The 25,427-nt window shown below is 44.5% G+C and overlaps 1 protein-coding gene and 1 non-coding gene across 3 annotated transcripts in view; one reads left to right on the top strand and one right to left on the bottom strand.

Moving 5' to 3' along the window:
* Window positions 1-1,416: 1,416 nt before the first annotated feature.
* ets1 (v-ets avian erythroblastosis virus E26 oncogene homolog 1) overlaps window positions 1,417-25,427 on the top strand; it is a 52,876-nt gene continuing 28,865 nt past the window's right edge. Inside the window, exons 1-3 of one of the 2 annotated variants that reach the window (XM_061827019.1) lie at window positions 1,417-1,580; window positions 4,652-4,741; window positions 9,357-9,507. In XM_061827019.1, coding sequence (XP_061683003.1) covers window positions 1,449-1,580; window positions 4,652-4,741; window positions 9,357-9,507 — 373 coding nt within the window. In that variant the 5' untranslated portion in view covers window positions 1,417-1,448. Of the gene's footprint in view, window positions 1,581-4,651; window positions 4,742-9,356; window positions 9,508-24,480; window positions 24,772-25,427 lie in introns of those variants that run through there. The other variant, XM_061827020.1, reaches the window with a different exon arrangement.
* trnaa-cgc (transfer RNA alanine (anticodon CGC)) lies at window positions 6,963-7,034 on the bottom strand. The gene has a single exon. It is a non-coding gene; the product is annotated as a tRNA-Ala (tRNA).

Consider the following 25,427-nt stretch of genomic DNA (forward strand, 5'->3'; position numbering starts at 1 on the left):
CGCACTTCCGCGTTCACGAGCCCTCAAAACCATCATTATGTGGGATTTATTCCTGATAAGAACAGATCCAGAAACGAAGTATTCATATGCGTCCAGATTTTTATACGCTTTCAAACTTTTCTGTGTAAATCTCGACGACTTCCTCACCAGGTCCATGTGTCGATCCAGTTGTCCAAGACAAGCGGAAGCGAATTAACAGTCCAATTTCTGATCGGCGAAAACATCGATTTCAGCATTAAATACGGGTCCTCTATGCCGAGTTGATCTAATTTTTCTACGTACCGTCGTTTATTTTCACCTTCTAAATGACTGACGGTATCAGACAAGACTCTGGGCGTGGTGCTACAAGACATATTTCCATGTTGTCTCCAACCGACTTAGCATTGCGCAATGCTTAGCTTGACCGGCAATATGGCGATGTAAACAAAAGTCACGTGATTTTATGACGTGGGTGCACGAGCTCTATACATGCAGCACTTGCCTTTCTTTCTTTTTTTCTGCAATACTGTACTACAAGGACAAAATACAACTATAGAGCACATAATGCCGCAAAGGCTGAATCATTGACAATTAACCCCTATATCCTGGTCCTCAACCAAAAATAACGGCTTTAAATAAATCCATTTTAACAGAAACAAATCAGTCACTGCACAAATCAATTGAATAATTGCATTTGCATGTAAAGCAGGGCTCAGCAACCTTTTTGAGGTTGAGGGCTACTTCGTGCGCACCGATCGTACGAAGGGTTACGTGACCTGTTGGCGGCAAATTTCGAACTCAGTTCATAACACGTACGTAAAATATTGTTGCTTTAATTTATTGTAGTAAATGACATTACAGGTATTTTCAAATTTGAATTCACGTAAGCAAGTCAGATTCAGAATTTAAAGCACGAATAATAGTAACAATTTGTGGCTTATGCGATGGTATTTATAGAACATACCTCGTGGGCACCTTATATGGTCCTCGCGGCCTCCCATTCGTCCGTGGGCACCGCGTTGGTGACCACTGATTTAGAGTATATATCATATAATGTTGTGCATGCTCTGTTTTAAATAACACATGCATGAATATATTAATTTAACAATATTTGTACGATTGCAGTAATGTTTCCATTACATTTGATTACCTCATTTATGACATTTATGACAGTCAAAATATTATGAACAGCATGCACGATGCAGTGCTGCGCTACGCTCACCTTACACTAATAAAACTTGTTTGGTGTTGAGACGCTTAGATTACGCAGGTGTACTAAGAATTATGGCTGTCAAAAAAATAAATATGCATAAAAAGAAGAAAGGAAAGCAGTGAAGTGAATTTCCACCACGCTGACCTCGAGACGCTCTGAAGTTTTCACCTGTGCGCAGGAGAGCAGCAGCTGCTGCGTGTGAGGTGCTTGAATCCACGCCAAAGGGGGAAAAGAGGATTCCGAGTGGATCACCGTGATGATCGAGGGAGGGACTTCATGTGTGTGTATAATATTCCTTCGTCTTTCCCACCGGGACGCTGTCGGAGCAGGTAGAGCATCTCGCTCGTCTCTCGAGTCTGCAGCTTTCAAACTTCTCTCAACACATTCGGTAAGCTCTTGCTTTTTTTTTTTTTTTTTTTTTTTTTTTTTTTTAAATACTGTTTCCTTACTGAAGAAAAGACACGTGATTGTTTATTGTTTTGGGACTTGCTTCACCTCACTCGAAGTGTTCCTTGTAAAGTTTCCCCTCGGTTTATTTTTCTTTCATGCAGGGCATTTCATCCCACCCCCTCAAAAACATTCTTCAACGGCAATTTCAAACTATCTGCATTCATTTTTTTATTTAATTGGGCGCAAACCAGTTGCCCTATGCAAAAATAAAAAAGTTTTGTTTTCTTTGTTTTGTTTTTCCGAATGAACTCTGCTGCATCTTATGACTGAAAAGCAAAAAAGATGCAGCTTGTATTTGAATGAGATGTGAAAAGTGATTTGCAAATTGTTCTCCTTGAGAGGCAAGTGACTCCTATGCTGAATGTCTGAAAGTGTTTAGCGCGTCAGTTTATGTGCCAACGGTTGTCAAAGCACATGTTGCGATGCGCTTTTATAGTTTTTTTTTTTTTTGCTTTTTTTTTTTGTGGAGGGGGGGGGGGGGCGATTTTGTCCACGTGCACCCAATTGCCTTCTGTTGCAGCTCCGCTATTTGCAAACAGTGTTACAAGTGAAAACAAATTGTATGGGAGGGGAGGAAGCCTCAAATGAGAGGAGGTCCGAAAAAAAAAAAAAAAGGATGCAAAGTGAGCGCAGTGATGGGAGGTTGATGATTTACAACTGGGATACTTTAAGAGCAAGTACAAGGTTGTCGTGTACTTTCTGGAGCGCACTGTACCAAATGCTGGTCAGATACAGTTGGAGTACATCAATTATACCATCTCCACCCGCCTTCCCCATACCCCATCCATCCATTTTCTTCACCGCTTATCCTCACGAGGGTCGCAGGGGTTGCCGGAGCCTATGCCAGCCGTCAACGTGCAGGAGGCGAGGAGGCGGGGTACATCCTGAACTGGTCGCCAGTCAATCGCAGGGCACATCGAGACATACAGTCGGACCCGCAATCACACCTAGGGGCAATTTAGAGTGTCCAAATAATGTTGCATGTTTTTGGGATGTGGATGGAAACCGGAGGACATGCAGACTCCACACAGGCAGGTCCGGGATTGAACCCGGGTCCTCAGAACTGTGAGGCCAACGCTTTACCAGCTGCTTCACCGTGCCGCCCCCTTCCACATACTATTGAGTCAATTTGAGAACGCAAATGCTTGTGTGCATTTTCTACACATACTGCCTCAAATGTTGTCAAAACGTGCGCGATAGGTTTATTGAAAACTGAATTTGCCACGTGAGTGTGAAGATTTTTTTTTTTTTTAATTGCCTGAGATGTGTGCCCCCACAACCCAAATGAAGACAAGAGCCGTAGGAAAACGCGTGGAGGGTCAGTTGGCAACATGAAGTCATCACCATTAGTGTTTGTGTACTGATCACGTCACTGCGACTGTTGAATTACTCACCGTGTTCGTGACAACTCACTTAATTCATGACAATTTTTCAGAATGGAAGCACACATTTCATTTCTTCAGAACTATCTTTTGTTCCCTTCTGATCAGCGATTTGGAAGTGAGCCAAAACAAATCAGTGTGCATGTAATATATCAGCTACATCACATTTGTTTTATCTATTTACACACGCGATGGGGAAACAATTAGTGAACCTCTGAGGTTGATTGCACCAAAAATCTGAGGCGGTACAAAAAGAATTTAAAGACATTCATTGTGATTCTGAAATGCATGTTGAAAAAAAAAAAAAAAAAAAAAATATATATATATATTATATATATATATAATATATATATATATATATATATATAGTGTCAAAATTGTTTCACACTTAAATCACACTTAAAAATTTCTAAAAGATTGATTGTTAGAGTTTATATCATGTTTAATTTAATTCAAGTATGTTTATTTCTGGCGGTACGGTGACTCAGCTGGTAAAGCGTTGGCCTCACAGTTCTGAGGACCCAGGTTCGATCCCGGCCCCGCCTGTGTGGAGTCTGCATGTGCTCCCCGCGCCTGCGTGGGTTTTCTCCGGGCACTCCGGTTCCCCCCCCCCCCCCCACCCCCAAAAAACATGCAACATTCATTGGACGCTCTAAATTGGCCATTGGTGTGGTTGTGAGTGTTGCTGTTTGTCTCCATGGCAACCAGTTCAGGGTGTACCCCGCCTCCTGCCCGTCGACAGCTGGGATAGGCTGCACCACTCCCCATGACCCTCGTGAGGATAAGCAGCAAATAAAATTGATGCATGGACGAACGTTTATTTCTTTAGTGGTGGTGCAATGACAAAATCATTAGCACATCATATTTCTGCAGTTGGGGGTTTGAGTCCCGTCTCCATGTTCCCTTTCTGTTGTACAATGTGTTTCATAACACATTGCAAAGATGCATGTTAGGTTGATTGAAGATTCAATTATCCTTTTTATTAATTTGTATTCTTTATTCTTTATTATATATTTTTTTTTCTCGGCAATTTTGCAATTGGCTGCCAACTGATCCAGTGTGCTCCCTCCCTCTCACTCAAAGTCAGCCGGGTCAGGCTCCAGGACACCCAGAACTCGAGTGAAGGAAGATAAGCGGTATAGAAGATGGGCTGAATAGTTCAATGTTTATAGCAGCCACTTCGTACTGGGACGAAAAATAATAAGAGAAAAAGACATTTTTCCAAACATGCAAAGATGATTTTCTCGATCGATGCTTTTTCTACACTGCTCGTCCTGTTCACGTTCACATTGTGGGCCTGTCCCAGGGGGACTCTGGATTAAATGTGAACTCCTCCTTGGACCCGTCTGAAGTCAATCACGGCGCAGGTGTGAATTGGCCTTTGAGCGCAGATCGATCCGATGCTATGTAAACCACGACGCAAACAATGACTTCTTCGTAAGAAGGGAAAAGAACTGACCCAAATCCCTTGTCTTCTTGTTCCTACGTCCCGGTCTTATCTGTCGCAGTTGCTTGCGCACACGTGCACGCATACATCCACCCCGCACAGGCATTGAGCGTAAACAGCATGTGATTGATGGCTCACCTCACACCGCCTCATGTGTTGCCGCGTTGATCCCTTCAACAGGCCCAGCTTCTGCCGTCCACGATGAGTTACTACGTGGATCCAGTTTCTTCCTATCCGGCCCTTCACCCCTGTGACCGTCTGGCCGCAATGGTGAGACCCCCTAACCCCCCTTTCTCCCTTCTCATAAATTATCTCGGACGCCGCAACCAAATGGGACTGCGACGAGATTCTTTGCCAGAATGCGAGCTGATGTGTGTTTTTTTTAACTTTATATTTCATTATTATTTTCTTTCTTTCTGACGTACGGTGGCTCTCGGTATCTCTGGCATGCTGTACGTCAGGGGTGTCAAACGCATTTTTGTCACGGGCCACGTTGTAGTTTGGGTTTCCCTCAGAGGGCCGTTATGACTGTGGCACCATAAAAACCGTTTATCGCCTCATCGTATTGGCACGTGAAATTTATGAATTGCTTTTGGAATCAAAAATCAAGGGTCAGGGGTTTTTCAACCATTGTTGATCTTTGGTAATGTAAAAACCCTTGCAATACTTCAACATTATGATTCATGACATGACAATTTGAAATTTAGAAACAGATTTGAACAAGAGTCACGGAAGTTGACACACATGATTTCCCTCTGTGGGCCACATAAAATCATGCGGCGGGCCGGATCTGGCCCCCGGGCCTTGAGTTTGACACCATTGCTGTACCTCATCATTTTTGTCAGGATATTTTTTATTGCCCTCCCACAATCTTCTGTGTTACACAATCGCCCCGCACCAACGCGTGCATCTCTTCTGGAGACCGAGGCGCCTCCGACCTTGAGCTAACTGCCTGGATTGGAGTCGCAGCATCCCCCGCCGCTGCTTCACCAAGCCACCCCGCTCAGTGCTCAGGATCCGGTCGTTTCCAAATAATACAGAGTCAGATGTAGCTGGGAACATTGGGATTCCTGGCAGGTGAGTGTTTGAAGGGTGCAGGCCAAAGAGCAGCAACACAAATGCCTCCATTTGTATGCGGAGCCTCAGTGCATTAGGATAAGAGACGGAGGTTATATGCTAATGGGAACCCCGCACCGGCCTGATGGAAAACATCGAAGGTTACAGCGCTGCGGGTCCTAAGTGGCTCAGGTGATGAGGCCCGCCTTTGGAATTGAGGGACTTGGATACGAGGGCAGGCTTGGTCAGAAGGTGACTGCAACACAAACCTGCTTGAATGGAAGAGCAGACAGCAGAAGAAATCATGTTTTCTTTTTCCAGCCTTTCAGTGGCGTGACAAACGTTTAGTACAATTCACTTTTGTCTTTATTTCACGAATTCATAGTTTAGGATTTCTCTAGACCAGGGATGGATAGACCTTTGTGCTCAATGGCCATATTTTAATAGATAGAGATTATTTTAATTAGGCGGCAGCTGTTACCAGCGTTGGCCTCACAGTGCTGATGTCCTGAGTTCAATCCCGGACCTGTCTGTGTGGAGTTTGCATGTTCTACCCATGCCTACGTGGGCTTTCTCCAGGCACTCGGGTTTCCTCCCACCATCCAAAAAAACATGCAACATTAATTGGACGCTCCAAATTGCCCCTAGGTGTGATTGTAGTGCGACCGTTTGTCTCGATGTGCCCTGCGATTGGCTGGTGACCAGTTCAGGGTGTACCCCGCCTCCTGACCGTTTACAGCTGGGATAGTCTCCAGCACTCCCGTGACCTTTGTGAGGATAAGCAGCCAAAAAAAAAAATGAATGGATAGTGTATGTATGGGCAGCACGTCGGTACAGCTGTAGAGCATTAGCCTCACAGTTCTGAGCACCGTGGCTCAAATTCCGGCCCTGTCTGTGTGGAGTTTTCATGTTCTCTCCGTGCCTCCGTGGGTTTTCTCCGGGCACTCCGGTTTCCTCCCACATCCCAAAAGCGTGCATTCACTGGAGACTCTAAATTGCCCCTAGGTGTGATTATGAGTGCGACTGTTGTCTCTCTCCATGTGCCCCGCGATTGGCTGGCAACCAGTTCGGGGTGTACCCCGCTTCCTGTCCGATGACAGCTGCGATAGGCTCCTGCGACCCACTTGAGGATCAGCGACTCAGAAAATGTATAGCTGGATAGATAGTGTAAGTATGTAATGAATGTTGTCACTCATATTTTACAAAGCAGTCAAGCATCCTTTTTCACAATCAGTTCCTTTTCCTGTACTTTGATTATCATCGTGTTTCTTCTTTGCTTACTGTAGTGGCAAAAAAAAAAAAAAAAAAGACAAAGCAAAAGAAAAAATCATGCCGACAGTGTTTTAATGTTCTTGAGCCAAAGTTTTAACAAGAGTAAGACCTCATGAGCAAATTGGGATTTTTTAATTCCACAATGAGGAAGTTCAGTAAAAGTTGGAGAAGCTGGGGTTTGAACCCAGGACCTCATACATGCGAAGCATACGCTCTACCACTGAGCTACATCCCCACAGAAGCCTGTCCATGTAGAGTTCCCGTCTTATCTCGTCTCCTCTCACGTATCCAGCCATCATCATGCGGGCCTTCGTGCATTCTAACTTTCCCCCGCTCGTTGACTGCACTGATAGGAGGACGGTCACATCCCACTCAGACGTATAAAAGGGTTTCATAAATTGACCCCCCCCCCCCCCCACCAATCCACCACTCTTGTAGCCATCCATAAAGCTGGCCAGTTACTGATAAATCCTGCTCTGCTTGTACAGGGAACACTTATCAGATTGCCAGTCACTCTGCCAGCCAGACGAGTTGTACGCCGTATTATACACAACATGGATTGTGTTGTAATGTATTCCTAGCGGTACATATATCTCCTTTTTTTGGTCATTTTAATCATCTGATTTCTAAAATGTAACTTCTTCTGATTCCATTCACTATATCTGAAAAATGTCTGAATGTTCCTGGTCCCTCCAAAATGTTATGATACTGCATAACGGAACGGGAACTTTACCCCTTAAACATGATCTCGTTATTCACTTTGTATTTTCACGCGGTCCAAGAACCTCTGAGCTGGGGTCTGCCACATTGAATACATTTCCAGAAACCGTTTCCATGCCTCCATTTCTGAGCCGACCTTCCAGAGCTGTGGCCATAAGGAGTCCGTGCAGTGGCTTTCGTCGTGGTAGCGCTCAGAACGGTTGGTGGACGCCAGTGGTGAGGGATCCCGTTAATCTGCAAAAGGAGACCGAAAAGGTGTTTTTGGGTGCCGGATGGGCAAGCGAAATGCAGCTTCAGTGGTTGCTGAGGTACAAAACTCGGCATGGGAGTGGTTTGGTGAGGCCATGGAGGAATGGCTTCCAGGCGGCTCCTCGGAAATTCTGGTCCATCATCCGGTATCTCAGGAGGGGGAAGCACTGGACCTTCGACTCTGTGTATAGTGAGGATGGGATGCTGCTGAACTCGACTCAGGACGTTGTGAGTCAGTGGGGAGAATACTTGAAAGACCTCCTCAACTCTACCGACCCGTCTTCCCGTGAGGAAGCAGAGTCTGGGACAGAGGTCACCAATGTAGTTAAAAAGCTCCAAGGTGACATGGTCCTGGGGCTGATGAAATTCTTGCGGGGTTCCTAAAGGCTGTGGATGCTTTGGGGCTGTTCTGGTTGACAGACCTCTGCACCATCACATGCCCGTCGAGGACAGTGCCTCTGGCTTGGCAAACTGAGGTGGTGGCCCCCTTTTTAAAGATGGGGACCCAAGTGTGTGTTCCAAATACGGGAGCATCACACTCCTCAGCCTGATTGAGGTCTATTCAGGGGTTGAAGTTGAATCTCAGATTCAGGAGGAGTAGTGTGGTTTTCATCCTGGCTGTGGAACAGTGGACAAGCTCTACACCCTCGGTAGGGTTTTGGAGGGGGCGTGGGAGTTCTCTTAACAGTCTACATGTGTTTTGTGGACTTGGAAAAGGCGTTAAACCATGCCCTCTGGGAGTCCACTTGGGGGTGCTTCGACAGTTTGGGGACATGAGCTGTTCAGTCCGTGTACAATCCGTTGCAGAGTTCGGTCCCCATTACTGGAGGAAAATCAGATTTGTTTCTGGTGAGGGCTGGAGTCCACCAAGACTGCTCTTTGTCACTGATTATGGGCTCAGTTTCTACTCGAGATGTAGATGGTGGCCTCAGTATTGCATCACTGGTTTTTGAAGATGATTTGATTCTGTGGCTTCATTAAGGCATGATCTTTAATCCTCACGAGAGTGGTTTGCAGCAGAGTGTGACGCACTAGACTGAGAATTAGCACCTCTAAATCTGAATCCATGGTCCTTTGTCGGAAAACGGTGGAGTACCCTCTTGAGGTTGTGATGAGAACCTGCCCTAAGTGGAGGAGTTCAAGTATCTTTGGGTCTTGTTCATGAGTGAGGGAAGACTGGAACGTGAGTGGCGGATAGGTATATATATGTAAACAATATTAGATACAGTTGCTTAAAAGAGCTTATTTTGAAATCTACATTGACTTTTGTGAGAAAAACATTTCCCCACTGTTCTCATTTCATTTAAACAGAAGCCCCAACAATATCCATTGAGGCTTTTTGTTTGTTGACCAGCGCGGCTTTAGATATGCTAAAAATGGTCAAGTGGCAGTCTTTCGCTATCGCTCATATCCACAAAGAGTTTCATATCTCTCCGACTCCCCCCGTCAAACCTCGACTTCCCCTCGGTGCAGCCTCTAATGTTTTGGTGATAAGCTCCGTAAACAACGCGGTGAAGACAAACTTAGCCGCAGCGCAAAAAAAAAAAAAACAACAGAATAAATGACACTGTGTTTTGTTTGCCTCTAGAGACAAAGTGGAGGGGTTGCCATGGGTCCTCATTTGCATGTCCCTGCTGCGGTCCAACCTCAACAGCAGTACTACCACCCCTCACAGCTCCTGTACCCTCATGAAGTGCCCTTGCAAGAGGTGCCCAATTGGCACGACATGTGCCTCACAGGTAAGTAGACATGGACATTTTTTTAAAAATTACATCATATATGTTGTGAATCGGCGGCACGGTGGATCAGCTGGTAAAGCGTTGGCCTCAGAGGTCTGAGGTCCCGGGTTCCACTCTGGACCCGCCTGTGTGGAGTTTGCATGTTCTCCCCGTACCTGTGTGGGTTTCCTCCGGCACTCCAGTTTCCTCCCACATTCCAAAAACATGCGACATTAATTGGACACTCTAAATTACCCCTAGGTGTGATTGCGAGTGCGGCTATTTGTCTCTATGTGCCCTGCGTTTGGTTGGCAACCAGTGCAGGGTGTACTCCGCCTCCTGCCTGTTGACAGCTGGGAAAGGCTCCGGCGCGCCTCACGATCCTTGTGAGGATAAGCGGCAAAGAAAATGGATGGATGGACTATAAGGCAAAGTCATAGGTCATGTTCTCGTCTGGAAGGATAATGTGGGGTGAGTTGCTGAGTGTGAAAAGTCAACTGACCAGGAGAAGTCTACGTGACCCAGTGGGCCACACCACTCCAGGCCCAACCTTCCAAATCGAAAGTTAGCATTTAGCTAAATTGCCCCAAGGTGTGATTGTGAGTGCGGCTCTTTGTGTCGATGTCCCCTGGCAACCAGTTCAGGCTGGACCCTGCTTACTGCCCGTTGACAGCTAGGATAGGCTCCAGCACTCTCTGCGACCCTCATGAGGATAAGTGGCAAAGAAAATGGATGGATAGATGTTGTGAGCCTACATCACAATCTTGCTAGCAGTTTGAAAAATGCATATGCAACATATGGCATATATAGTATTGCATATATAGGCACTATATGAATGATAGAATCAATGGCTTTGGTAATTACCACTACAACCCCATACATCATTTTAAATGCCGTTTTTGAGTTACAGCAAGGTTCGATGGTTTGGCCAACGCCATGTTGCCGCAAATCAAAGTCGGCGAACGGCAATGTCGACCCCTTTATCAGATAAATCACCATCATTGTTTAACAAGATGCACGCGGTTTCAAACTGAATACGAGTGATGTTCATTGGTCACGAAGCCGTCTAAAAAAAACCTTGACAACTTTTTGACTAAAAAAAAAAAGAAAAAATCAAGATTCAAAGCAATGGCCGCAGGCTTTTCAAATGGCGATTTCTTGCTTCATCAAGATTTTACGTCATCGTCACATGAGAGTAAATATTACTTTAAAAAAATGCCACTATTTAGACATATAAAGTCTTTGTCAAATGTTTTGTTTTTACCTCCACCAATGATCTTATTTAAGTTTGTGTGTAAGGAGCGTTGTGTGGAAGATAATTCGATTTTCTGCAAAACTTTGCTGATGGAAGCGTGCCCGAAGGCCTCATTGACCTTTCCTGAGGACAAGGATGAAGTTGTGGAAAATATGCCAGAAATATCTGTGAAACCGTTCCAGTTCGTAATGGGATTGCACGACTTTGGAGGGCCCAGCAGTGGGCACTGAAAGAAAAGAAAGGGAAAAACATTTGAGCATTAAAAAAAACAACAACAAAACTAGTATAAGAAATAAAAAGTCTTCATTTTCACAAAAAAATTCCAAAATTTCCATAAAAATGCAAACACAAGTCACTTGAGGCCTGCTGCAGTACAGTACATAGTAACTGTATTATATCAGTTGTTCACATTTTATATACATTTGAATATATTTAATAAATTATACACAATTTTAATGTAGCCTTTCTCTGAAAAAAATTATAGCAGTACTTCCTTTTTCTCGTTTTAAATTATGACATATTTACCATTAAAATAGCAACTTTACTCTAAAATTATGATATAAAACCAAATCTCACATAACTATAACCTCATTCAAGTAAAATTACCATTTTTTGCTTGCGTTACTGTAACTTAGGGATCATAAAAGTATGCCTTCCTTCTCATTTTTTATTGCTTTGTTTTTGGAAAAGTAATAAAAAAACTTATAATATATAATATCACAATTTGATAGCAAAGGATTTATTATCAATATTATGACTATTCTCTTTCTCTTTATTCTTGTAAAGTTACGTCTTAATTTATGACTTTTTATCTCTGCAAATTGCCTCCTCATTCCCCTAAGAGGATTTTTTTCTCAAAATATTCCGTAATTCATGTAAGGTCATAACTTTTCATTTAGCTTTTACTCTCGCGATTACATTCGTATTCCTCATTCTATTTATTGTTCAGGGTTACAATTTCTTCCGTCTGCCTCGACTAAGTGTTCAACTTATCGATTTTTAAACTAATCCTAAACTTTGTTTGCTATTCATGTTACCGGTTCCAAAAAGACGTTTGATTTTCAAATTCTTAGGGGAAAAAAAAAACAAAACAAAACAAAACATCTGTTGTTGATTATTTTATAATGCCTGCCACCCACACAATAGCTCATTGTGAACAAACAAGTAGACGCAAACACATGACTTTGTTTTACAGTATCTGGGATCCTGACCCACATTTAAACTTCATTTATTTTTTTTTCTAATTTTTTTTTTTTTATCAGTATCACGTGCACCACACACTGCGCTGTTCTGCATGCGTGGTCGGCCACGTTGACCCTCAGGGCAATGCCTTTGCTCGAAAACCCGCCCCACCGACCTCGCCTGCGTCCCTTTCTTGTTTCTGTTTTTTTCCACGTCTTTTCTCCCTTTTGTTTGCGAGCGTTTTATTTTAAACCGGAACATTCTTTCCCGGGCATTTCACTCTGGCCTCTTCTCATCCTCGAGCGTGATGGATGCCCGGCGGCCCGGGACGCACGCTAACGGCTCAAGCGTCGGGGCCGCCGGGGTGCTCTCTCCTGTCACCTCCCTTGGCTCGATGCAGCGGGTGAAGACGAAGAAGGGAGGGGGATTTACAGGGGGGTGGGCAAAGGGCGGCCGTCTTTTTCCCAAGCCTCTGGTTCGGTCTCTTGAGAGGCGTGTGTGTGTGTGTGGAAGGGAGTCGGGATTTTATGGGATTTGCTGGTGTTTGTTGCCAGAGACACACTCCTTTGCAGCCCTCACTTCGTTGCTCCCAGCGCTAAAGCGTTGACATAAACATTGCTAAGTGGAAAAAAATGACCCAGCCGTGACCTTTTTGTTTCTTTTTTTAAAATCCTCCACCATGTCCGCGGCATTTTGAGCTTTCTACCCACCTGGAGATATTGTTATGAGTCATCTAGCGCTTTAGACTTTTTTAAGACCATCGTTTGACGGATATACACTGCATTCCAAATTTTTATGAAAAATACATTTTTCCTCAGATTTGTCTAAATAACTGATGCAAATGACATGGGTGTATTATGTGTATTATGTCAGACCTCAACATCAGAACATAATTGAGATGTTTTTGGACAATCCTCTCAATGATAATAGTCCATCCATCCATTTTCTTTGCCGCTTATCCTCACGGGGGTCACGGGGAGTGTGGGAGCCTATCCCAGCTGTCAACGGGCAGGAGGCGGGGTATACCCTTAACTGATCGCCAGCCAATCCTAGGGCACATAGAGACAAACAGCCGCACTTACAATCACACCTCAGGGCGATTTAGAGTGTCCAATTAATGTTGCATGTTTTTGGAATGAAACCGGAGTGCCCGGAGAAAACCCACGCAGGCACGGGAAGAACATGCAAACTCCACGCAGGCGGGTCCGGGATTGAACCTGGGACCTCGGAACTGTGAGGCCGACGCTTTACCAGCGGCCCCACCGTGCCGCCCAAATGCTAATAATATTAAAAATAAATAAATACAAGACAATGTCACTGATGGTGTAGTGGTTCACACGCCTGCCTTTGGTGCGGGCAGCGTGGGATCGATTCCCGCTCAGTGATGGTGTCGATATCCGCCGTGCGACTGACTGGTGACCAGTTCAGGATAAGCGGCAAAGAAAATGGATGTATAAATACAAGACCTAAAATGGAGTTTCAAGACATTTGAGAGCTTTTAGAGATTTGAAAATACATTTCATTTTCCAGTAGATTTTACAAATACAGCATCACAGACAATTAAAGCAATCAAGGAAGCTGACACACATGAATAAATGCACAAAATCACCCTTGACCTGACCCTTCTGGGGGTTGATGGCCTGCTTGACGCTCCCAAAATTTCCTTTTGTTGGCATCTCTGTAAATTTTAACTAAATTTAACCCATGTATAGTTTTACAAATCTCAAAACCATGCACAAAACACACAACACTAGTTATTAAAATGTTTTGAAAAGTAAGTAAGTAAGTCCCCGTGAAAATATTCCCACGGGTGCTCTTGTTGTCTTGACTTGACTCATCTTACAGCGTCCTCCTTTTTAGCCAGAAAATAGTGGAAGTGTAAACTCAAACCTATTGATGCAATACTTGATAGATGAATGGAAATAAAGAAAGTAGCAAAAATTCCCAACTTTCCTTAGAGGGGGATTTTTTTTTTTCCTCACCCGATGAAATCTAAACGGGGAACTGTTAAAGTGTCATGTTGATTACATGACGAGAGAACAGAGCAGATGTTGGATGTGTGGGGACCATCACACGCTTGGCCCAGGGCCCGATGTCACACACACTCTGCTCCTTGACAGGCTGCAGCCATGCCACGGTCACGTTTACGCTGACCCAGGACCGTATTCCGCTCATACTGACTGACGCTTGCGCTGTTGCAAAAACTCCCACAGTGTGCGTGCATTTGTTTGTCGTTCGTGTAAGCGTACGTGTGTTCACTGTTGTGCGGTTCCGCCCGTGATTCCGATTCTCTCTCGCAACGATGCTGCGTTAGGTGCTCCGTCGCCGCACGTTCATTCATTCAATTCCCGCCATGCACTCTGGCGAGTATCGTATTACGCCATCCTCCCCACCCACGCCCACACATTAACTCTTTAGCACCACAGAGTTGAGTGAACATTTAAAAATGTCCTTCTATTCGGTCCGCGCAGCTGTGATCTGGCACTCGGGGACTATTGGCCTGTGTTTTATTTGATGTGATTTGACAGCTGGACACTTGGAAGGGCGGGCAGAGGGGGTGGGGTGGGGGGGTGGAAGTTGGTGGTTTGGGAAAGAGGGGTGAGGAGGGGCGGGGGGTCACATGGTGGAAAGTAAGAAGTGAGTGGGCGGGATGGAGGTTGAGCAGAGAGGACAGATAAGAGGAAGGAAAGTTACAGGAGTGGGATCAGCGCTCATGGTGGGAGATACGAGGAGAATAGTGGGGGAAATTTGATGGGGGGGTGGGGGGTCCGAGGGGCAAGTCCAAACGGGTCCAGGCCCATTTTTTATTTCTCCAAGTAAACATGGGGCCCATGGGGGTCTTGGGGGGGGGGGGGGTTATGGGAAAGGAGGAAACAGTGATGCTAATCAGGCCAGTGCACACTTCCCCCCTCCAACAATCAAACAAAACAAGAGTGCAAACACGGAAAAGTGACAGACAACTGCGGAGGAATGTGCTGCATACGTAGCTGCTCTGCTCCCAGATTATCATTGGTCAGAAGTCACAGGTGTTAAATCGGTAAACACACGTAGCTACCATGTTGCAGACTTACTGTACGCACTCTCGAGGGTAACGTTCCCGTGTACTGGGGTCGTACCCTGACTGAGACGGCTTTTGTCCCCCTGTCGCATTTAAAGATTGGGAACAGTACACAATGTTCCTCAGCGTCGAATTAAAAGTCAAATGGATCCATCCAGGCGGCACTGGTTAGACTGTTGGCCCCACAGTCCTGAGGACCGGGGTTGCAATCCCGGCCCTGCCTTAGTGGAGTTTCCATGTTCTCTGCGTGGATTTTCTCCGTGCCCTCCAATTTCCTCCCAAGAACATGCATTGATTGGAGACTCTAAATTGCCCCGAGGTGAGATTGAAGTGTGAATCTTGTCTGTCTCAAAGTGCCCTGCGATTGGCTGGCAACCAGTTCAGGGTGTACCCCGCGTCCTGGCCGATAATAGCTAGGATAGGCTCTAGCACTCCCACGACCCTTGTGAGGATAAGCGGCTCATAAAATGGATGGATGGATTCTTCCACACAACCAGTAAAGGAGGGGGGTTGGGGCTGGATCATACCAATGGCTATAATGTCAAAGGGATATCGTTATAATGATAAAAAGGAAACGCTACACAAAATATCTTGTAATGATTACCAATAACTCAGGGGTCAGGGGTCAAATTTTGAAATCAGAACAGCATTGCAGCGAGTGTCCTCATAAAAAGTGTCGGCCATATGTTCACAGTTTAAACTTCCCTTTCCTTGAGTTCTTCGGGTTGTAATTCTACGAAGAATTCGTCAGTTCCTCTTGATAGAGCACAATGACTAATTACACAGCGCTGGAGAACACGCAGTACCGAAAGACTTGCTTAATAATGCCACCTATTCACCAACGTAATGCGCACATTGTCAGACATTTCCGACAAGCCAAATCATTCCCTAACGTTTGATTTGTATGTATAAAGAAAAACAATTAAGAATTGCATCGGGCATTGCTAGGTGAAATAAACAATGCAAAGTTTCACGTACAGAATTCTTCTGGCCTTAAAGAGAAACCAAAACACCTTTCACTAAAGTCGGACTTTGACCAAATGAAGTCATGCCATTGCGAGAAGAGAGATAATGCTGAAAAAAAATGGGGAAAAAAAATTAAAAACAAATGTGTTATTTTACAATAGTTAAATCTTAAAACTGAAAGAAAAAAATAATCTTTTTGTGAGGACAACGTGTTATGTTATCCATGTTATGAAAAAGTACCTAACAAAATTATGAGAGTAAAGTTAGATTTCTTAAAAGAAAAAAATATGTCTTTTGAGGATAAAGTCATGATTTCACAAAACAAAGTATTAATAGCATGAAACCAAAGGCAGAATTTTATGAGAAAAAAAATATTACACGAGCATAATGTCATAATTTTAGGGAGCTCACAAGAAAATAAAGCCACAATTTTAGGAGAATTAAATACGGTTGTATGAATACAGTGATTAAGTCATAATATTATGAGAAAAAATATCATGCAACTAATTAATGAATAGATAATAATTAATTTTCAATTAAAACATGAGAACTTGAAAATTTTGTCAAGTGCTTCCAGGCACTTGTCTAATACATTTGTGGACAAATAAATATCTTGGAAAAAATAACTGAGGTCACACAGCCAAAAAAAAGCATTTCTTAGGAGCGGAAAAAGACTTATTTCTAGGAAGTGTTGCGTGAGTACAAAAAAAGATAAACTTGATGAGCAAGTTTTGCATTGAGCACATAATCTTGTTGGAAGTAAAAGTATCAATTTTTTCCCCTCAATAATTGCAGCAATATTTAGCCAAAAATTACTCGTAATGAGTCAAAAGCAATGCTTGTTACAACGAGGTCCCAGCTAAAGGGCAAAACTTTATTTTTTTTAATCTTAGTTTAAGAGTAAAAGCACTTTCACAAGCTTTCAATTCAAGAAACGTGTGAATGACACCAATTCAGGTTTGGCCTCCCTTGTTGACACCAATCAGTTTCAATTTCAACTTTTTATCGATAATCACAGCGGCAATAACCACACTGCTACAACCAACAAACACAAGGTCAGCGTTAAAGTGGAACTGAAAATGAAGAGTGACGCCCTTGACTACCCAGCATGCTTTGGAGAACTCTTTGAAAATAGCTGTGCTAAATCCAGCTAAATGCTGCGCTTCATTTAGATCTGTTATGCCCTTGTTGTCATGATCATACCAATATGGGCAAACGCTCAAGTGCGTGCCTTGGCTCATGTCGACCTAGGTTGACACACTTTGTGTGCATTTTATTTCATAAAACCCTGGATGTTGATTATGTGGCCAACAATTAGCCTTTTCTTTCATGTTCTTTACGTGGCGACTGAGCAGCTCAGTAATTTCTATTGACCAGACAGTGACGGAGTTGAATTCCAGATGAATTCAAAACATGCAATGTGATGTTTCACCTTCTCGGGGCACTAGACTTACGAGAGCCCTTATGAGTGCGGTCAGCCACCCGTGAAAGGGAACTCCCACGCTTCAGGGTTACTCTACCCAGAGTGCGTAAATAGCAAGATGTATTTTGTCGGACTAGATGTTAATATCCCTCTATTTATGCATATTTTGGCTCCGATGAGGCTCTGTGGAATGTTCAAATAAGTGATAGCACCCTAGGGGTTATCAAGTGGGCTTCCTTCCGTCATCAAGTGTTTCAGTGATCGGCCCACGACACTCTCAAGAGGGTTCAGCAGTGAATCCCAGCGTCCCAGGTTCACCCCCTAGGTGCCATCAATTCTCCTGAAGGCCCAATTGGGGTCTTTCCTCTTTATCCACAGCCACTGGCTGGCCTTTTCCACCGCCTTGGAGAGATCTCTGACTGCCTGCCGATGGGCCTTCCCTCGGACTCCCACCTCTCTGAGTAGCCTGGATGTTGAGGAGGCTATAAATCTTCTGCAGCCAACTTCCACCAGGCGTACCTCTGCTCTCCAGCCTTGCTGTTGCACTTCGGCCGCAACTCCTGCATACCTCTGCCGCTTCCGCTCATACACCTCCTCAACTGCCCCCTCCAAGGGCACTGTAGGCTCGATGATGTAGACGAGCTTGAGAGAGGCAGACAAAAACACTAGATCTGGTCGTAGGGTGGTAGTTGCAATCCCAACTGGAAAGCAGAGCTTCTTGTCCGGGTCTGCCAGCAGTTTCCAGTTTCGTGCACTGCCCAGCTGTCCGCTGTCTGGTGGCTTCTTGGTGTGGCCGGTTTGACTCTCCCCCTCCCGAACAAACAGCCTTGGGTGCCAGTTGGCTGACAAGAGTGAGAGGGCGTTCATCCTCATCCGCTGGTTCTCCAGAACATCAGCGAGACACTTCAGCGCTCGGTTGTGCCGCCAGGTGTAACGGCCTTGAGTAAAGCTGGCCTTGCAACCAACCAGGATGCACTTCAGTGTTGCAGGACTTGGGAGCAAGAAGATGCACCAATGACAGAATTACGTAGACGGCAGAATGGGAATTAGAAAAGCGGCAGCACGCAGGAGAATATGCCCTTTATTGCAAGGGCAGATCATTTTATTTGTTTCTAGTCCGAAACCTATCAAAACAAATGGACATTTCTTGCATTCAAACAGACATTTTTCTTCCCTTGCACAATTAAATAGCACATTGGAAAAGTCCCATTGCTGTTCAAAGAAGAGCATGATCCAAAGGTACTGTAGTTTTTGTTGGTGTGACGGTTTATGCAAAGACTTTTAAATAAAGCTGGCGTTGCTGTTTCCCTCGTGAGTGTGTCTCGTCCCTCCCATGCGCAACCTTCATTCATTCAATGTGAACCAAATTAGAGCCGCAGACATGCATTTTCCCCTCCGCTGCTCCAGCAGAGCTTTATCTGAGAGCATGTCGGCAACATTATGGGCTGGGTGGAGGGAGAGAGGGAGGGCAAGACGGCGAAAGGGAGGTCTGGGAGGCAAAAAGACTCGGAGGGGGGTGGGGATAATTGAATTATCTGCACAATGGAGTGATGGGGGGCACGTGGTGCCGCTAATGGAGGGAGAGATGTCCTTTTTAGCGGGGCTAATTGTTCAGAAAAGCCTTTATTCAGGGGGGCTCCTCTACTTTCCCAGTGCACTTACACTGCAGACACACTCACACGCAAAACTGAGCAGACTGTGGAATGTCGAGGCACAAGGGAACGAGGCGCAGGAACGCATCAAACACCATTGGCAAGTCACACACGCAAATAAACGCACTTTAAGTAATGCTGCGAGTCAGCCAGCTAAGCCTTAGATCTCAGCGGGGGGGGGGGGGGGGGGGGGGATCAAGCCTGTGGCACCTTCAGACGGCAAGCACCGCTGATAGAGCTGCCACAGAGCCACCAGACAGAAGCCACAAAGATCCTACTGTTTTACTGGTTCATGTCTGCGCCCTGCGTGCGTGCGTCCATCTCCCATCTGTGCTGGCGTTGGGCTGCCTGAGAATGAGTGACTGATTGATTGCATGCAAAACGTCTTCTCGCACAGAGCGCGCATTGTCAGTCACGTTCCGCGCATTGATTTTTATTTGGTCGGAGCCATCGCATCACATTTGATACGTATGAATGCGGACAAAAACATGGATGGGGCGGCGCTACCCGAAATAAACAACCCGAGTCAGGCAGACGGGATTCTTCTGACGCTGACGGGAAAACATTCAGTTTCCGTGCGCATTGCCGCAAATTGAATAACCTTTCAGTCAAGTCTGTTAGAAGGAGCAGGTGCGCCATTTGAAGATTATAGACGTGCCGGAGACGCAGATGTGCCAGACAAACTGCTACATCAACTAGCCGCGCTGCGCTGCAATGCCAGTCAACTGTCAAAACCATGGCAACTGCCTTCAGCAGGTGAAGAAATCATAACACGCTCTCAGACATTCTGTCCTCAAATGTACTCAGTGCACTTTTCGGGTTATTTATAGCGTATTTGCAATTTGCGAACCCCTTTGTCAAAGCAGGAAATGACACAAAATCTCCCAACAATGGTTGTTTTCCCACTCCGTGCAGCGCCATGTTTGGCATTGTTGCCACAGCTGACAATGACGTTGAACGTTTGAAATTACATTTTCATGACAATCTTTGTGATCATGGAATTTGTTGATGTATTTATTTACCCAATTGAGGCAATATTCCAGAAAAAGAAGGTGCAGAGAAACTCAAGATTGACAATTTTGTAAAACGGGCGAGCAGTATAGTTCTGTTATGTTCCCAATAGTTTGTGGTGAGAAACACTAAACCCCGTTTTCACATTTTGAGGTTTTGGTTTTAGACTTGGTTCCACCAAACTGTGGGATTAGGGTCAATTCAGTACGGTATGGTTGATTTATTTAATATATGTGCGTGAAGGAGAGGGGTGGAGGAGGAAGTGTGAGGTTCCAGGTAGAAGAGATAGCGTGGGTGGACGACTTCAAATACTTGGGGTCAACAATCCAGAACAATGGTGAGTGTGCTAAGGAAGTGAAGAAACGGGTCCAAGCGGGATGGAACAGTTGCCAGAAGGTGTCTGGTGTTCTATGTGACAGAAGAGTCTCTGCTCGGATGAAGGGCAACATTTATAAAACAGTGGTGAGGCCGGCCATGATGTACGGATTAGAGACGGTGGCACTAAAGAAACAGGAAGCAGAACTGGAGGTACCAGAAATGAAGATGTTGAGGTTGTTGCTCGGAGTGAGCATGTTGGATAGGATTAGAAATGAACTCTTTAGCGGGACAGCCAAAGTTGGATGTTTTGGAGACCAGGTTAGAGAGTGCAGACTTTAATGGTTTGGATATTTTCAGAGGTGAGAGAGTGAGTATGTTGGTAGAAGGGTGCTGAGGATGGAGCTGCCAGGCAAAAGAGCGAGAGGAAGACCAAAGAAAAGGTTGATGGGTGTTGTGAGGGAGGACATGAGGACAGTAGGTGTTAGAGAGGAAGATGCACGAGATAGGCTTAGATGGAAAAAGATGACACGCTGTGGCGACCCCTAACGGGACGAGCCGAAAGAAAAAGACGATGGGTGGATTTATCCGTTCCCTGTGCGCGAGTCTTCATGGAACACTCATGTACACAATGTATTCAACTAAATGGGGAAGAAAACAAAAAGTAAACACGCTGTACTGCACTCCGTTTCATTTATTGTCTGGATTTAATTGCCTAATTATGTGCTGTCTCACTGGTACAGTATGCTATAACGTCAAAACATTAACACAGGCTTGCCGGCATACCCGCTGTTGGGTGTGTAGGCAAGCCCAATCAGGTTTATAGATATAATCTGTACTGAACTGCATCACTTGGTTCAAACACGCCTCGCTTTAAAAAAAGTGACGTCGCACAAATGTAGCAAGGAATAAACATATTTTGACTTCCTTGCCCCTGCCATCGGGTTGTTTACTGAAAAAAAACTGAAACGAAAATATTCTCTTCTATGTCCTGGTCTCAGTTCTTTCGTTTAGTGTCACCCAAGTAACAGAAAACAATGTTTTTTTTTTAGCTCCAGACCATACAGTAACTTATCAACCGCGACGGTATTGTAAAAACGTAGATCAAAAAGCAATACCAGACGAGTTTATTCTGACACACTTCAGAACGTTTGACTGTGCGTCATACCAAACTGATCCAAGTCCTACCCATTGATGCCAGACCCGTCATTTGTTTTGTATTTTCAAATTTCCTGTAAATACAAAATATAAACAGGGAAGAAAAATACACCCATGCTAGATTTACGTCGAACCAGCCCAGATATTAGTCAGCAGCACTTTAATAACTGTAATTGGCACCGCAACGCACAATTGTCCTTTCACAACCAGATCAGAGGGGAGTTCATTGACAGAAAACAAAGATGTCCACTCAGAAAGGCTGACTAAGATGAAGTAGAAGGCGCTGTCTCCCCCACCCTCACCCCCCCCCAGGTCCATTCTCATTCTCTTCACTCCCCCGTGAGACACCTCCCCTCACCACAGAACCCGCCAGCACTCTTCCCAAACGAGGCTCCTATCAGAGCAGTGAAACCTGACCCAGACCCGCTAATGGAACCGGCGAAGTAGCGCTGGGTTTGAAAATCCATAAGTGATCAATACCCTCGGCTCCTCTGCCTCCATTCACATCATCCCATTTAGCAACGGGCGCGTGCATTCCTCGCGGCGTCCTATTGATGTCCGTACGCCTTAAGACGGAGTCCAAACAAGGTTGTTCGTGGCGAGGCTTGATTGGAACGGACGCTTTTATCCAAGGGGGAAAGTACGAACGTGTTCTCATCATGCCTCCGATTTTTTTTTTTTTTTTGGGAGACGGGCTTTTGCTCACAGCGCAGTCGAGAATTACTGCTCTATTTTGTAATCTTTCAATTGCCATGAACGGTGTTTCTCAACACCAGCGGTTAGCTCAGACCACACTGTTTTTCTTTAATTTTTAGTTTTTTTCTGCTTCTTCTCTGGCATAGACAAAACCTAGATTTTGTTTCCCGTGCGTGCATGCATGGTCTTTGTTCTTGATTATAGAAGATAAGGAAAGTACCCCACCAAAAAAAAAACAAACAAACCTGAGAATCGCAACATAAATCGTTGTCTGGAGTAAACTGATTTTGATTATTTATTTATTATTCATGATGAGAGAGGCCTTACTTTGATTACTATCAATGTTAGTATGACTAATCTGTTTGGGAAAACCACGTAGCGGTCACATTTCTCGTTATTTCAGTCAGCGTCGTATTTGCCGTATATTTTAAAAATGTCCCCAGTTTAAATCTAAATCTTTATTAAATGAAATTAAATCTAAAAAAATTAATTCGTCTCGGTTTCCTCATTGAGCTGAAAATATGCTTTTTCCTCATTCATTGCTACAAGGTGAGGAGGAAGTAATCAGTGTTTATGAGGCTTCGAGACATATAATGAGGACACACGCTGCTTCGATTTAGCACCTTCTTTGAACATAAGTACATCTCAACTTTTTTTTTTGAAGATCTCCCAAAAAAAAAAAAAAACCCCTGCGGGTACAAATAGCTAAAACGCATGTAATACCGCATCCCTCACATCCATTAAGATCCCGTATTTCATCATTTCCAATCATTTGATGGTAATCGTACAGCATAGCGGCGGACTTAGTCATGCAAAATGTCTTATAAAAGAAGTGATGATGTCATTGTCTGGAAATGTAATTATTGTCCGTACGAAAGAAATGTGAATTGAAATACGCTACCGTATACTGTTTGGGTACCCTTTTTAAACTCAAAATCTACCCGACGATACCTGGGATTGGCTTGAGCACTCCCATGATCCTTGTGAGGATAAGCAGCTTGGATAACGGATGGATGTTGTATGTTTATAGCAATGAGTTAGGGTATTTTTTGTATTGATGAGTATAGGATACAAACTTAACTTCATCTGACCAATGCTACTTGTCTTATAGTAAGATTTATATTTACTATAGTATAGTATTTATAATGTTTTTTTAAACCAACCTCCCTCATTGTGTGTACAAAATGTGATGGCACTTTTTGCTTACTATACGCTTACAGTCGATGTGCATTGCAGTACATACTCGTCTTTACACGATGAAGAACCAACTGCTAAAAAATTTCGATAGAAATTCTATAGAAATCTATAGAATTCTATATAATTTGTACAGAACAACTTGTTCTGTACAACTTTTGCTGCGATTTTCTCGAGAATTTCTACAGAACAAAAAGGTTTCTTTAGAAATTCTCAAGGACTTGGGTCCTAAAGTTCTATAGTTCTTTAGAAATGTTCTAATGGATGGATGGATAGTATTTATAGTATTTTTTTCAGCCCTCTTTGTGTATATAAAATGTGATGTGACATTTTTTGCTTACTATGCACTTCCGGTAGATGTGCATTACAGTACATACTATGGTAAACAACCAGTAAAAAAGTTGGTGAGAAATGCTTGCCACATATCTGACATAAATGTCATATCGATTCAGATTTTCTCCCAACAAATTTGGTCAATAAATAATGAATGTTTGACTAATTACAATGAATAAAAGGTGTATCTATCCCTATTAAGTAGGGATGTTCGATACCATCCCCCCCGGACCACTACCAGTATGAGTACTAGAGTACTCACCGATACCGAAACAGCGTATCGATACTCCGAGTAGTATTGATACATACCATTTCACTTAGCACGGTGCCATATAATTGTGAACAAAGAACTTTGTGACATGACTCGATGATGTGTCACACCATCACAGAACATGGAGTACGAACTACTAACCAGGAAGATTTATGAATAGATGAATAAAAATAAAACTGCTGACTGCCATTCTTATATTATAATATTCGTTTCGTTTAAAATCCAAATTTGATGTACCAAAATAGAAAAAAAAAGGGAAAATAGTTCATGGAAGGGGAATCATCCACGTGTACTGACATACAGTGCTCTTTTGTGTGTGTGTGTGTGGTGCGCTCGTAATTGAATTGTGAATCAACCGGCGCGTCGCTCCGCCCTCCTCTCTCTGTCGTCCCGCCCCCACCCCGCCAAGCACCGCCCCCCCGAGCCGTCGTCGCCGTATCAATGCAACGCCCCTCGCCAGGGACGACAGAGCGGAAGGAGTGAGTGTGTGAGAAAGAACGAGCAAAAAAAAAAAAAAAAAAAAAAGAGGAGTGCGGGCAGACTTGTGAGTGTGCCGGGAGAGGCAGAGAAAGACAAGTCGGGAAGTGACAGAAGCCAGAATCCCGCTTGAGTTTTGCGGCGACTTTCGGAAAGAGGCTCCAGCTTCCCCCTTCCCCGAGATTCAGCGTTCGGAGCGGCTCAATCTAACGCGGCGCACTGCTCTGATGATCATGACGGCAGCTGTCGATATGAAGCCGACGTTGACAATCATAAAGGCTGAAAAAATGGACGGTGAGTAGCTGTTCCAAGTTTGGGGGACGGGGGGGATGTGTGTGTGTGTGTGTGTGTGTGTGTGTGCGTGTGTTCCGCGGGGGGTCGGTAATCGTTGAGCGCGCCGCTAAGTAGCAGGAACATGACGTTCATATTTCAGTGTCACGGTTGCTCAATGTGGGACAACGCGGGAGGGGTGGGGTGGGGTGGGGGGTGTTGGTTGGATGCAATCACGCCAGAGGCTTTGATCGTGATGCACTCATAAAAATGCGTGCTTGTGCTTTATGACTGAATGAATCATGTTGGGATCTCATACAGAGCTGAAGCCGGGATGAAATAGTGAAAAAAAAAAGTTAGCTCGTTCATTTGTACACAAGTCAATCATGAATTGAATGTTGTTTCTTTAGTCAGTAACTTCTTTTCCACATTCATGTGTTGTAGTTTTTTGTCTTCCGAGCTCGCTTTGATCCCGATCTCTCGTCCGTGTTTATCTTCCATCTAAACTCTCCATCCTTGACCCTCGCCAAGGCCGCTGTCAGCAAAGGGAGGCTCGACCATCCCCTCCATCACCAAACTCCCCGGTCCCGAGGCCCCCCCCCCATCCTCCCTCGCTATTTTGAAGCCCCCTTCTCTTCACTGCTACTTGAGTCAGGCTGAGGTGATGAATCTGCAGCGTT

Source organism: Syngnathoides biaculeatus, chromosome 8 (assembly GCF_019802595.1).
Source record: "Syngnathoides biaculeatus isolate LvHL_M chromosome 8, ASM1980259v1, whole genome shotgun sequence".
NCBI lineage: Eukaryota > Metazoa > Chordata > Actinopteri > Syngnathiformes > Syngnathidae > Syngnathoides > Syngnathoides biaculeatus.